The sequence below is a fragment of the Copadichromis virginalis genome, linkage group LG5, assembly GCF_057382275.1.
Source record: "Copadichromis virginalis isolate Kocher_CV1m ecotype Utaka linkage group LG5, C_Virginalis_male_GT1.1, whole genome shotgun sequence".
NCBI classification, from domain to species: domain Eukaryota; kingdom Metazoa; phylum Chordata; class Actinopteri; order Cichliformes; family Cichlidae; genus Copadichromis; species Copadichromis virginalis.
This window is the reverse complement of record NC_140622.1, coordinates 22,207,126-22,220,248: the sequence shown is the minus strand read 5'-3', so window position 1 is coordinate 22,220,248 and position 13,123 is coordinate 22,207,126. Positions and strand designations below refer to the sequence as shown.

The following is a 13,123-nucleotide window of genomic DNA, read 5'->3' as shown; positions in this document are numbered from 1 at the left end:
TCCTCCACGTTCATGTGAACAGATGAGGACAGAAAGGGAGGACTTGGGTTTGTTAGGAAACAAACAAACTGAGCATAATGAAGGAATTGTACTGTATGTTCTCTCTGAAACAGATTTTACTGATTATCTGATATATATATATATATATATATATATATATATATATATATATATATATATATATATATATATATATATATATATTCTTGTATATATATATAACAAGAAGGCATCGGTGGGCAAGGGACGAAAACAGGGGGAAGATGGCCCCAACTGACCGAGTGCTCAGTGAATACCTCAGGCAGCAGAAACCCAAGAAAGAGGAGGGAGACGAGGAACCATCATGGAAGGACAGGCCCCTGCACGGTATGTACCACCGGCAGATAGAGGAGGTGGCTGATATCCAGAAATCCTACCAGTGGCTGGACAAAGCTGGACTGAAAGACAGCACAGAGGCACTAATCATGGCAGCACAAGAACAAGCTCTGAGTACAAGATCCATAGAGGCTGGGGTCTATCACACCAGGCAAGACCCCAGGTGCAGGCTGTGTAAAGATGCCCCAGAGACAATCCAGCACATAACAGCAGGGTGCAAGATGCTAGCAGGCAAGGCATACATGGAACGCCATAACCAAGTGGCCGGCATAGTGTACAGGAACATCTGTGCCGAGTATAACCTAGAAGTCCCGAGGTCAAAATGGGAGATGCCCCCAAGGGTGGTGGAGATAAGATCCTGTGGGACTTCCAGATACAGACGGACAAAATGGTGGTGGCTAACCAACCGGACATAGTGGTGGTAGACAAACAGAAGAAGACGGCCGTATCGATCGATGTAGCGGTTCCGAATGACAGCAATATCAGGAAGAAGGAACACGAGAAGCTGGAGAAATACCAAGGGCTCAGAGAAGAGCTCGAGAGGATGTGGAGGGTGAAGGTAACGGTGGTCCCCGTGGTAATCGGAGCACTAGGTGCGGTGACTCCCAAGCTAGGCGAGTGGCTCCAGCAGATCCCGGGAATAACATCGGAGATCTCTGTCCAGAAGAGCGCAGTCCTGGGAACAGCTAAGATACTGCGCAGGACCCTCAAGCTCCCAGGCCTCTGGTAGAGGACCCGAGCTTGAAGGATAAACCGCCCGCAGGGGCGTGCTGGGTGTTTTTTTTTTTTATATATTTAGACACTATTTTACCACTGAAGTCTGAGTGCTGCAGTGATGGTGCAGTTTTTTTATTAGGTTAGTTTTACTGCTTTTTACTTTATGTATAAATACTGACACTGGTGATTAATAAGGACAGAGTCACTCGTTTGGACGAAGGGAAGCCATGTTTCCTGGAAAATAAACTTGGCTGTGTGTCCTAACTCATGTCTGCTCATTAATACGCTTCAATACGCTGAGCTGCAGCCGGGAATCACACCTGAGTCAATGAGCTGATCAGCTGTAGTAAAAAAACAAAACAAAGTTTATTTTTTTTCTCAGTCTCTATAGTGACAGTTTTACAAAGCAGTAGTACAGAGGTCATTTGTGAGGTCACTCCTCATTACCTGTTTCATCACATATCTCATGATCTTGGATAGCGAGACAGCTGGCGGCTGGATATCGATTAGTTTTGTCTGATGTCAGTGCACTGCGGCCACCATTGATGAGCTAATCATGACAATGACTGCTTTTCAACACAAATACAGTAACGTACCAGTAAACACGAGAAGATTAATGTGATACGATATGCAAAAAAATTAAAAAATAAAAATCGAGGATGTTCTGTGGCTTTATGTGCACCTCTAGAAGTTTTATAGCACCAGTGATTTATACAGTCATCAACGTCCTTTGGATTATACGTATCCTTACACACAGGATCTAGTGAGCAAACACACATGTGGAACATTTTAGACGAAGAGAAACATGCTGAAATGCAGAAGTGCTTTTCGCACAGGGGTAGCGGGGGTGTACAGAGGGAGAGGAGAGAGGGAGGAGGGCAAAGTAAGACAACGTGATGAGGGAGGTGAAAAAGCGGCAGTATCTGGGTGGGTGGTGTCCCTGATCATCAGCAGCTTCCGCAGCTCTTCCCACAGCTTCCTCCTAATGATGCACACTGGCCACTCAGCGCCGCCACTCCACAGCGAGAAAACTGATCGCGACACAGGTCCGCTAAACACACACAAGCACACACACACACACACACGGAAAAGTCCGTTAAAATCAATCTCATGATTCTTTCTCATATGAGCTATTGTCCAACACAGACAATTAAAATCATTAGAAAGTTATTTTCTATAAGCAGGCTTGTAGAACATTTTGGATAACAAGCCAAATTTATACCATCACTTTAGAATTTGTGTATACTTTACACGTGTTTCTCTTTCATTTATATTTATATTTATTTATATGCCTTTGAAGATTTGGTTTTATTCATTAATTTATTAACCTGCAAGATGAAAATTAGCCTGGCAAACCTGGAATATTTACAGGATGGGTTTAAGTGCTTGTGTTAATTAATATGCACTGCCCCTTTTAAATTAGTACATAAAATATCAAGGAGTAAATGCATGAACACAGGTTACGCGAATCCCACCTCTGAGCAGCTCCTCGTGTGCGCACACAGTCCTCACGCAGACCTCCTTGTTGACGACGTACACCCGCCGCAAACTGAACAAAAACACATGCAGAGGTCACACGTGCGGAGCCAGGAGCAGCTCACAGTCATCATGTCGGTCTTATCAGTCACAACTGCATCTACAGGCAACAGTCTATAGCCGATCTATACTGAATCAAATCCACTGTTGCCTATTTAGTGAGACACTGCACTTCATGGTGTTTCCTCATTACTGCTGAAGTTTATTTTGAGTCAGCACCACATACGAACTCATAAGAACTAAATAAGGGTTGATCCACGGCTGGATATTGTTCCCAACAAGTACACTATTTAGTCCTGTTTGAATAATGGAGTCTTTGAAATGATTGCTGAGAACAGGCTGTACAATCTTTATCCGGTGAGTTCTTGGAGAGCAGTTTGGCTCCTGGTTGCCTTTTTGTTAGACACCTTGAGACATCTGCATCGTATAAAACCTCATTCCTTTTGTTTTGGATCTGCATAAATGCACTATAGTTCCAGCACATTGTTAACATCAGAATTAACTGTGCTTCAGTGATATTTACATTAGAATAACAGACCAAAACTAGCACAGTGCACGTGAGGTAAATATCCATTCATCAAGACGAAATGAAGCCATGCAGTATTACTCGTAATCACTGCTTTCTGTTGCTATTGTGCTCCTTTAAAAGCACTTACCTGTAGAAACAGAGGCTGTTGAGACACTGCTTGCATGGCTTGTGAACTGAGTAGAGTCGGGTGCAGAGGTACTGCTCCTCTCTGCAATCTGGGAATCAAACAACAGAATCTTTTCTCCACTCTACGTAAAACAACTGGCTTTCTGTTCTCGTCTCTCTGAATCACTTACCGAGAGGTCCAGGCTCCGTGGGCTCTGTCAGGAATTCGGGATCTGTTTTTTTCAAATAGTATGAGACATGCGGCAATTTGCATTCATTCATTCAATCGTGACAGCACTGGGAGTAAATCTGTGACCGATGGGAGGAGAGCTAAGCAGACGTACCTGATTTTCCAGGACGGATCACGGGGTTGAGCTGAACCTGCTGCTGATAGCCTCCACGAGGAGGGTCTAAATAAGAGGAGAGAAACATTTTCCCACTTATACACTTGGCATAACATTTAGAAAATGAGGAAACTGAAAAAAAGAAAAGTAAATGTCTCACCTGTGGTGTACTCATACTCTTGGAATTCTTAAAACAAGCAAGAGAGAAAAATGTTTCATGAGATCAACTGTTAGTTTAAAAAAAAAACCCCACAGAAAGTGCTATATGTTAACATATAACGTGAACCACCTGCACGAGTTCACAAGCTTGTGAGTCAGTAATCATGACTTCATATGCAAGATGTTTAAAAATAATAAGATGCAGACTGGTCAAAGTGCTATTTACACTACAGTTCAGTTGCTATGCGAATGACAAACATATGAATCAGGAGAAAGACAGAGAGAGGGGGAGGGCGAACTCCTCGAGGGTGGGTGATACAGCAGAGGATAACGAGGAATTGAGAACAGATGTGGAGAGCGCTGATGTAAACCGATGCTGAGCAGGAACAATGTAGGCCAATATTCCCTTAATTAACTTACCGTTAAAGATATATGGATCCTGGTACTGGGGCTGGCTGAACAGCACAACTGTTGACATCGTAGACAAAGAGAGGAATCACAAAGAATGATGAGAGAAGTGCAGTCGGTGAAACACAAACAGCTCTATCACTGGTGTTTCCTAAGTCTTTTAAGATCACACTCATCTCCTTTAATAAGGCAGCTATGAAGTATGAAACGTTCGCACCTGATAATTATGTGGTTTTTACATCTTCAAGCTCTAGCTAGCACTACTGCAGGACCATTATTGCAAATGACAAGTCACAATCCCATCAAGCTCGGGAACGTGGGGAGAAAGACCGCACATGGCGTGAGGGGTTTGGGCAGGAAGCCTTTCTGCTTAAGCCTAACCATTAGTGAGTGAACACTGAGAAGAATAACACCATTACACCACTACCAGGAGCCTGAACAAGGATCCATGGATTCTTTGCGTTCATGTTGGTTATGCCAAATTCTGACCCTAACCTGAATAACACAGTAGAAATCGAGACTCATCACACCAGGCAGCGTTTTCCGATCTTCTCTTGGCTAATTTTGGTGAGTCTGTGAGAACTCTAGTCTCAGCTTCAGCCATGGCACGTTCACCTATCTTTCTCATTCTGATGCTCGGTTTCAACTTCAGCAGGTCGTCTTGGTCATGACTACACGCCTAGATCCATTTGATTGGATGATTAAGTATTTGGGTTCAAGCAATGGAACAGGTGTACTTAAAAAATGCCAAGTGAGACTTTGTGCTGCTGTATCTCACTATTATTCAGAGCAGCATACATGTGTTATCTTTGCAGCTTTTTCTCAGTTTGACTAAATTTTGTTGCTATTCGAGGAATAGTGAACATAGTGAATAGTGAATAGGAATAGTGATCTTTGTTTTTTACAGTGGGCAGCAATTTTCTGTTAAAATTTGAAAAGTTTCGGGAGGTTTTCGGCATTTTTGGTCGAGAGCAAGGAGTGTGTGGGACTAAACTGGACAACGGTGATAACAGGTGCTGTTGGGGCTGTTTTGTTGTTGAGGTCTGAACATGAAATGAATAAAGGAATAAATAAACGAGTAGTTTGACATTTTTTAAAATGTTGGCAGGGCTTTGTTGTTACCTTTAGACTGAACTATTTATCTGTCATTTAATCTTATTTAAGTTGTTGATCGAGGAGCTTTTCATGCATGATACAGACATCAGAATGGTATCAGTTTCCTTACCTAACTTGAAGCAAGAAAGCAAATAAATCTATTATACCAAAATGTCCAAACATTTAGTATTGAGCCTTTGGTGTTACAGAGAACCGATTTGTTTTTTGAAGCTGTTTCAGCTGGTAGAGGCCTGTGGTGCAGTTACCTGGCATGCAGAGTAGCAGGAGGACTCTCATGGTCGCTCTGGGAGGTAGACTGACTTTAACACTGGAGGGAAAATGAGAGTATTAATCAAGACAAAACAACATGAGGGGGATAAAGTGCTCAGTGCTGGACACTGCTTTGGTCTCCTGAAAACTCGTCTCTTCTCTTTCCCCCGTCCTCCGTCACCTTTCCACCCCCCCATACTTCTGCCCCCCTTAAGCCATCATCCCCACTGTGACCAACACCACCACCTCCTCCACCGGGGAACTGTGGCAGCAAGAATGTGGCACGTCTTCCTCAGAACAAACTTTCTGTTTTACAGCTTTTCCTCGCAGCAGCACACAGTCCGCATTCCAGGAAAAGAAACAGAGGACCCCTCGACCCCACCCCACTCTCTTTCTCTCTGGGTTTTCTTCATACCTCCCTCTTTATGCCTCCTCATCCTTCATTTCCCTTCTGTCGCTCTCACTGGTCATTTCCTACCAGCCCCCCCTCCTTTCCCCCCTTTTCTTTCTTCTTTACCCGACCAAGCAACAGAGCTTTTTTAAAAAATAAAAAAACACTCTGAATCCGTCAGTGACATTCATGAAGTCACACTGTTACATACAGTAAAACTCATTACCTTACACTGACTAAAGTACTTTTCCACTTTGTGGAAAGTATGAACGCTCCTCCTCCACAGCTGCTGCTGCACTGTGGGCCACTTCATGCACTAAACCTGATTGTGTGGTACATACACAAAACCCACTCTTTTCTTTTCTCCCTCCCCTTTGTTTGTGTGTGTTTGTGTGTGTAACTAAATGCAGATTTTCTAGGTCACATTTGGACACAAAATCTGTGAGTAAAACACTTTTTGCACAAGTTGTGCATGCATGCCAATTTGTGCATCTTTGTGTGACACTAAAACACACACACACACACACACACACACACACACACAGTTCTTGGTGTGCATCACAGTGGCTTTGGGAAACCATATGTTTTCACATCACACATCTGGGAGCCATTACACCCCCCCCACACACACACACACACACACATACACAAAAAAAACCCACAATCAGGAGATGCTCTGCTGTCATCCATTTTTGCACTATTTGGTTTTTTATAGTTAAAAAAGGGAACACTAATGAATCATTTCTGCATATGCCCTCATCGACCCCTATTCTCTGGAAGCAGCTCAATTTCCCCCCACTCAATGACAGAGAGGCTGGAGAGAGGGTTTAGTTTTCACCCTCTCACCAGTGCCATCGCTGCAGTCCCTCCTCCTCCTCCCTCTTCTTCTCTCCAGTGAAAACACAGGACCACATGTCAATTCTCAACAGCCATTAATATACACCCAGAATATCCTCGGCTATTTTTGGTTTGCATTAAGCAGACTGATAAGCGCCAGGAATGCTTTGAAGTCCTTTTAAGACTCACCGCACTGCATGAAGTCTGTGCACAAAAAATGTCTCCTGATTTTTTTTCCCTCCTCCATAACCTTCAGCATAAATGCAGTTTAGATCAGGTAAAGTCTATAACTCATTTCATACTTGCATTTAGTAATAGTAATAATAAAAAAGAAACAAGAAAGTCAAACTAAACCAGTCATGCGACTTTTTTCAGAGATCTTACCCAACTTTGACTCAATTCGCTCCGACTTTCTGCCGCTCTCATGCGTCCTGTGAGTGCAGGAGGACTTCCAGCGCCACATTGTACCACCCCGCATCTGCAGTCTCCTCCCCGTCCAGTCCAGCCCCGGCCTCCAGCAACGACCAGCAACAACCCTGTCAGTGAAGAGCTATGCAGAAGTGGAAGCTATAAACTCTATGAAAGTATGAAATCGAAGGGTAAGTTCACATGATCCGTAGTGCTAAGCTCCGTGTTTTATTCTTGTGCTTCCAGGATAGTTTAGCATGATTTACATTTCTAAAAATAATCCTCATTTTTCTTAATATGGGCACTGGTGCAGCCCTTTCATGTAGTTCATCTACTGCTTGAAACAAGACTTTTAGCTATCTTCCCATATTATTTTTAGATGGCTTTCTTCTGATTGGCTGGCCTGTGCAAACAGAAGGTCTGGACAGCGGGTGGGTGGGGCTTCTGTGCTCACAGTCTGTGATGTCCCCCTTTCACTGATAAAACAAGTGACAAAAGTACAAAAAAAAATTTCACCCAGAGCAACTAATTGTTTATTACCTTGAACCTTTGGCAATGTTTAACACACATGTGAGCGCACACAAATGTACAGTATAACACTCCTAACATATCAGGGTTGAGTCACACCAGTTTTTTGGTCCTTTTTTCCTGGCATTGATGTCTTGTGTATAATGTCAGCACATATAAATACCAGCCATGTTTTCCTTTATACAATACAACTGCATGTGGGTCCTTGTTAAATTCTGTACACATAGAAAGTTTTTAAATAATCAGGCCTCATCACATCTTAAAGACCTCGTAGATCGCTCCCAGACTGCAGGCTTAATTGTGGCAGAGCCTTCAGCTTTAAGGTCATTCTTCTGTGAAATCAGCTCCCAGCTTGGTTTTGGGACACAGACCCCCTCTAAATTTTTAGATTTTAAGCTTTTTGGTAAAGTCAGGGCTCGATCAGGGGACCCTGCTGCTGCGATAGGCTCAGGCTGCTGGCAGACTTCCCATGATGCACTCTACTCCACTTTTTTTCTTCTTCTCTCTCCCACAGTTTGTTTCTTCTCTGTCCCATCATCCCACAGCTGGTCTCTTCCAGATGGCTGCCAGAGGCTTGTTGGGGTTTCACTCTAATATCACATTGTATGAATTTGCACTTTATAAAGCTGAACTCCTTTCTTGTGTAAATAAACTCCAGTTTATGCCAAAATTAATTTTAAAATGAGGTTTGTGGGCAGCGATAGCGTTTTCTGTCTCTGTACATACCCACAGCACTGAAAGCAAAGCTCTGCATTGAGTCCTCCAGAGATTAGTCTGCTGTACAGATGACAAACTCCATTTTACAACATAAAGCAGGATTTTAGTTCCCCTTTAATTACAGTCAACATACAATAAGAGTTTTATTGCTGGTTGAAAAAGCTTTGAAATGCTTCAGATGGTTCAACTCATTTGGCTCTGCTCAACAGTGACACCCAGAGGACACCGAGTCAACGTAGTAGGATGACAGGAGAAATAATCACAAGTGAAAGACCGCAACCAGAATTTAAACTTATTTATTTCCATCAAAACAAAGACTGATGTCAGTTTGCTGGAAGATCTGAGGGAACGTGCCTGTGAACCAGCTGCTAACATGAAAAGCAACGAGCTAAAAGACACACAAAGAAATGCCTGGATTTTACTCTGCAGCATCAAGTACACAAACACACAGTAGAGTTGGAGATAAACACCTATTTTATGGTACATGTAAGACTCAGACGCTCTCTCTCCTTCATACTGTACATGTGTGTTTATGTCACACCAAGTTCTCCAACCACACACACACACACACTTCTGCTACAGCTGACTGCAGGATGTCGTGGTGGTGGTGATACATGGTGCACTGGCCCAACAGACCTGAAGAAGCATTTTTTGATCATTATATAACTTAGTCATGGAGGGATAAGAAGATCCAGAGGATAAATGAGGTTTCAGACAGCAGCTGCTGTCTTCTTCTTGTATGTGGCCATCATCTTCTTGATCTCAGCGATAGCTTTTCCTGGGTTCAGGCCCTGACAGGAAGAGCACAGAAAACACAAAAGCTTATTCACACATCTGAGTAGACTCTGTACGAAGCTGCTCAGATGTACCTGAAGTGTCAGCAGTGCAGAGAGCTTACCTTGGGACAGGTCTTGGTGCAGTTCATGATGGTGTGGCAACGGTAGAGCGAGAAAGGATCCTGCAGCTTGGACAACCGTTCTTCTGTGTACTCGTCTCGTGAGTCAATCATCCAGCGGTACGCCTGAAACACGACAAAGGTTTACTACACAGCCTTGCTGATTCAGACTATAACAGACCATCCTGCATATTAAAGTGCTCAAACACACACCTGCATGAGCACAGCAGGCCCGAGGTATTTGTCTCCGTTCCACCAGTAACTTGGGCAGCTGGTGCTGCAACAGGCGCACAGAATACACTCATACAGCCCGTCCTACATGGGAGAGAAGCAAGTAAAGATATGTTTCCTTAATGTGCTGGAAGCCTGAATGTTATGGGACAGTGAAAAAACAAACAAAGACAAATGTACCAGCTTCTCCCGGTCCTCCACAGACTGCAGGTACTGTTCCTTCCCTTCCTTGGACTCATCCTTCTTCTTCAGGTAGGGTTCGATGGACTTGTACTGGGCGTAGAAGTTACTCATGTCCTGCAAACACATTGCTACACTAATGAATCCACCAAACTGAACTGTCTACTCAGGTGGCTGCGGCTCAGATGATAGAGGTGGTCGACTACCAATCAAATGGATCAGCTGATCGATCTCAGGCTCCTCCAATCCACGTGTGGAAGTATGTGTGCGAATCACTCACATTTTATTGTAATTATAATTTTGGCTTCCAGTGACTATTATAGCAAGATAAGACCAATAAAACGTTTATTATCAGCCTAATTTTTATTTTCCTATTTATTTAAACTTTTTCTAAGTCTATCATCTTTAATAATCATTGAAGATCTTAAACAATATGAATGTGCAATTATGATTTATTGCTGTAATCAAGCAGCCTTACGTTCAAATGCTAAAAAAACCCTAAAAAACCCCCAAACTGATCTGCTATTATTAAACAAAATCTGCCTCAATTTACATTTTGCTGGCTTTTAGCTTCCACAGAGAAGCAGTGAGCAGTAGCTTCTTCACACCCAATCAGTTCAAAGCAACATTTAACAGTCGGGTCTACTGATCATTAAAAAGGGATGCCCAGGATTAGTCGACCACACAATTAAGCATTGCTGTCCTTGCTAGCTGGCGGCAGAAACACTAGTTGGTTAAACAAATTATTCAGATTTTATTTGTGCACGTCGCTGGTTAACAGCAGGGTTTTACATTCATCCAGCCACCCGACAAACAAGAACCACCCCTCTCCATCCCTCCTCCTCTCTGTGTTGGGAAGGTGTTAACAAGAAAGACGGAATGTCAGACAATGCAAATTCAGCCCCTTTATTAATCTCTTGAGTGTTTCTGATTTTTAGAACAGTCTGATTGATTTCTCCTTCTCCTGTTTAATCATCTAGAAAATTAAGAATCAGGAACATCCGCATCACATAATCTACAGCACCAACACTCCTAAAAAGACATCCACGCATCTGATTCATTAGATCTGGCTTAAAAAAGGTTGGAAATAAAACGAATAAAGAAAAATGTAACGGTTTTCATGAATGCTAATGTGTTTTTTCACTGTTAAAAACAAAACAGTGTAACATTTGTTATTGCAACACTAAATTTTGCACATGCAAAATAAAAAAAGCAACCAGCTGTTAATGACTTTAAACTCTTAGCACTTGTGTGTGATAATGTGATGGCTGTGCTAGCTTATAAAAGAGGACTGTGAAGTAAATGCTTCGTTCCAGATGTTCACAGATGTTCGGTGAAGCTGACTTACAGGTACCAGGTCCTTGACGACGTACATGTGTGGCAGAGGGTAAATCTTAGTCGGCTTGCTGAGGCTGGAGTCGATCTTGTTGAGGCAGGCGAGTGTGTTTCCTCCATTGATGTTCATCGCACAGGACCCACAAATACCTGGTTAAAGCAGAATAAAAATTATAATAACAACATTTATTATTGACATTTAACTTTTGAGGACAACAACAGATGTGGTACAACCGGTCTGTGTGCAACTCTTGCTTGTGGTGTTGTTGCTCGTCAACCAAACAGTGAAACTGAGTAATAAAAACAATGACAATGCTGTCTCTGCTTTTCATACTGTATTTCGTTTTTACCGTTAATGTTTTTTGGGGGGTTTTGCACTTCTTACTTTGAGCTGAAAAGATGGGCTTCTTAAAGATGGGCTTTGTCAGTCTTCAAGAGTATAAAAGCTTTGACTCAGGTGCTCTAGACTCTGTAAACCCCTTTTAAAGGTGCAACTCCAGCCCCTGTGTTACTGACCTTCTCTGCAGGAGCGACGAAATGTCAGAGTGGGGTCAATCTCATTCTTGATCTTAATGAGCACATCGAGAACCATTGGGCCACAGCTGGATGAAAAAAACAAACAAAAACACAGTAAGTTAAAAAAAAAAAAAAAAATCTGTAACATGAAATTGTCAAAGCAGCTTGTCTGATGTGTTTACTTGATCAGCTGAAACCCAGACAGATCATACGGCTGAGCAGCATTACTCAGCATTGAGCAGTGTCACGCTGACAAACATGAGCTGAGAGAGTTTAATAAAGCTGATTAGAGAACAGGTGAAGGAAGAGGACTGAAAATATGCCCGGCTGTCAGGGCCACCTGTTACTGTTACTGAAGCCACCAGAAAGCATTAGTTAGGCCATTAACAATGCCCTTTGTTTAGACCCGAATATATTCTCAGCAACATCCTAACCAACAAACATCCTAACCTGTGAAAAATGAAGACTCTGCTGGGATATCTGGGCTAAAATGGAAAGCTGCTGGACTGTTGGGTTTTAATAAAACTTTCTCTAATCAATGACAGGAAATTGCTCTGCCTGGATGCCAGATGTCCAAATCTATGACACTCACGTGTTGAGGTCAATCTCATAGGTCTGCATTCGGGGTTTGTCCCCTGGAGTTTCTGGATCCCATCTGTACACCTGGAACTTCTTTACCCTGGGCTGCCCTGCTGGAGCTGCTGCTGTCTGTGCATACCGTACCGCCTGATCACAGGGAAGACAGGCGAGAAATCAAATATAATAATAATTTCAAACAAACAAACACACACACACACACACACAGACTGTCCAAGCCGGGGCTCGAACCGGCAAACTTCCGATTACAAGGCGAACTCCCAACTCTTGAGCCACGATCGCCCGAAGTCCTCTTCAATCATGACCAGGATGAAGTACCTGCTCCAATCACTAAATTTAGCGTTGTCTAAATAACCTTTAATCAATACCAATAAATATCCTGTATTAATAGCTGTCAGACATGGTTTCATAAAACACAAACTTCATTGCAATAGAATAATGCCATCATTTTTTTCGGATTATCTTTTTTAATATATTTTTCTGCACAAAGCTCTATTATTATTTACTTTTAGTGTTAGACATACATTCCAACACATTTAGCGTTAACCAGCCGAACCATAATTAACTTAAGTTTAGCTAACAACTACACTATGTAACCCGGACTTCAGAACATAGACGGAACCCTCACGTAGAGAGCTGTAACCGGTCTAAACGCTGACACCGGGCCGGCTGATGACAGCAGCGGTTCACGATGAAACTATTTACTTTTCCATAATAACCGTCAACATACCAAGAGTCCTGCGGGAGAGCGGAATGCCAAAACACCGCACCGAGTCAAGGACGTAAAACTGGCGACCGACATTTTGAATGGTCTCTCCTTTGACCTCCGCAGCTCGCTAGCCCAGCATTCAACTCAGTGGGTGCGTTTGCTTTGTACACCGACGTGTTTCGCACTGACGCAAACACGTCCTTTAGAAAGTGTGTATTTTTACGGATCTGTAATCTAATGT

General features: G+C 42.8%; 2 protein-coding genes across 2 annotated transcripts; both read right to left on the bottom strand.

The window, feature by feature from the left end:
- Window positions 1-1,436: 1,436 nt before the first annotated feature.
- On the bottom strand, window positions 1,437-7,236 carry mfap2 (microfibril associated protein 2). Its single transcript, XM_085458051.1, has 9 exons — window positions 7,151-7,236; window positions 5,535-5,596; window positions 4,186-4,233; window positions 3,767-3,793; window positions 3,607-3,672; window positions 3,454-3,495; window positions 3,285-3,372; window positions 2,568-2,641; window positions 1,437-2,143 (listed from the first exon to the last, which is right to left on the bottom strand). The coding sequence occupies exons 2-9, from the start codon at window positions 5,563-5,565 to the stop codon at window positions 2,040-2,042; spliced, it is 480 nt and encodes a 159-aa protein (XP_085314177.1). The 5' UTR covers window positions 5,566-5,596; window positions 7,151-7,236; the 3' UTR covers window positions 1,437-2,039.
- A 1,463-nt stretch (window positions 7,237-8,699) lies between these two features.
- sdhb (succinate dehydrogenase complex, subunit B, iron sulfur (Ip)) lies at window positions 8,700-13,033 on the bottom strand. The gene is made up of 8 exons (XM_085456719.1): window positions 12,904-13,033; window positions 12,169-12,302; window positions 11,577-11,662; window positions 11,074-11,210; window positions 9,726-9,842; window positions 9,528-9,629; window positions 9,318-9,440; window positions 8,700-9,210 (listed from the first exon to the last, which is right to left on the bottom strand). The coding sequence occupies exons 1-8, from the start codon at window positions 12,973-12,975 to the stop codon at window positions 9,130-9,132; spliced, it is 852 nt and encodes a 283-aa protein (XP_085312845.1). The 5' UTR covers window positions 12,976-13,033; the 3' UTR covers window positions 8,700-9,129.
- Between the last annotated feature and the right edge of the window lie 90 nt (window positions 13,034-13,123).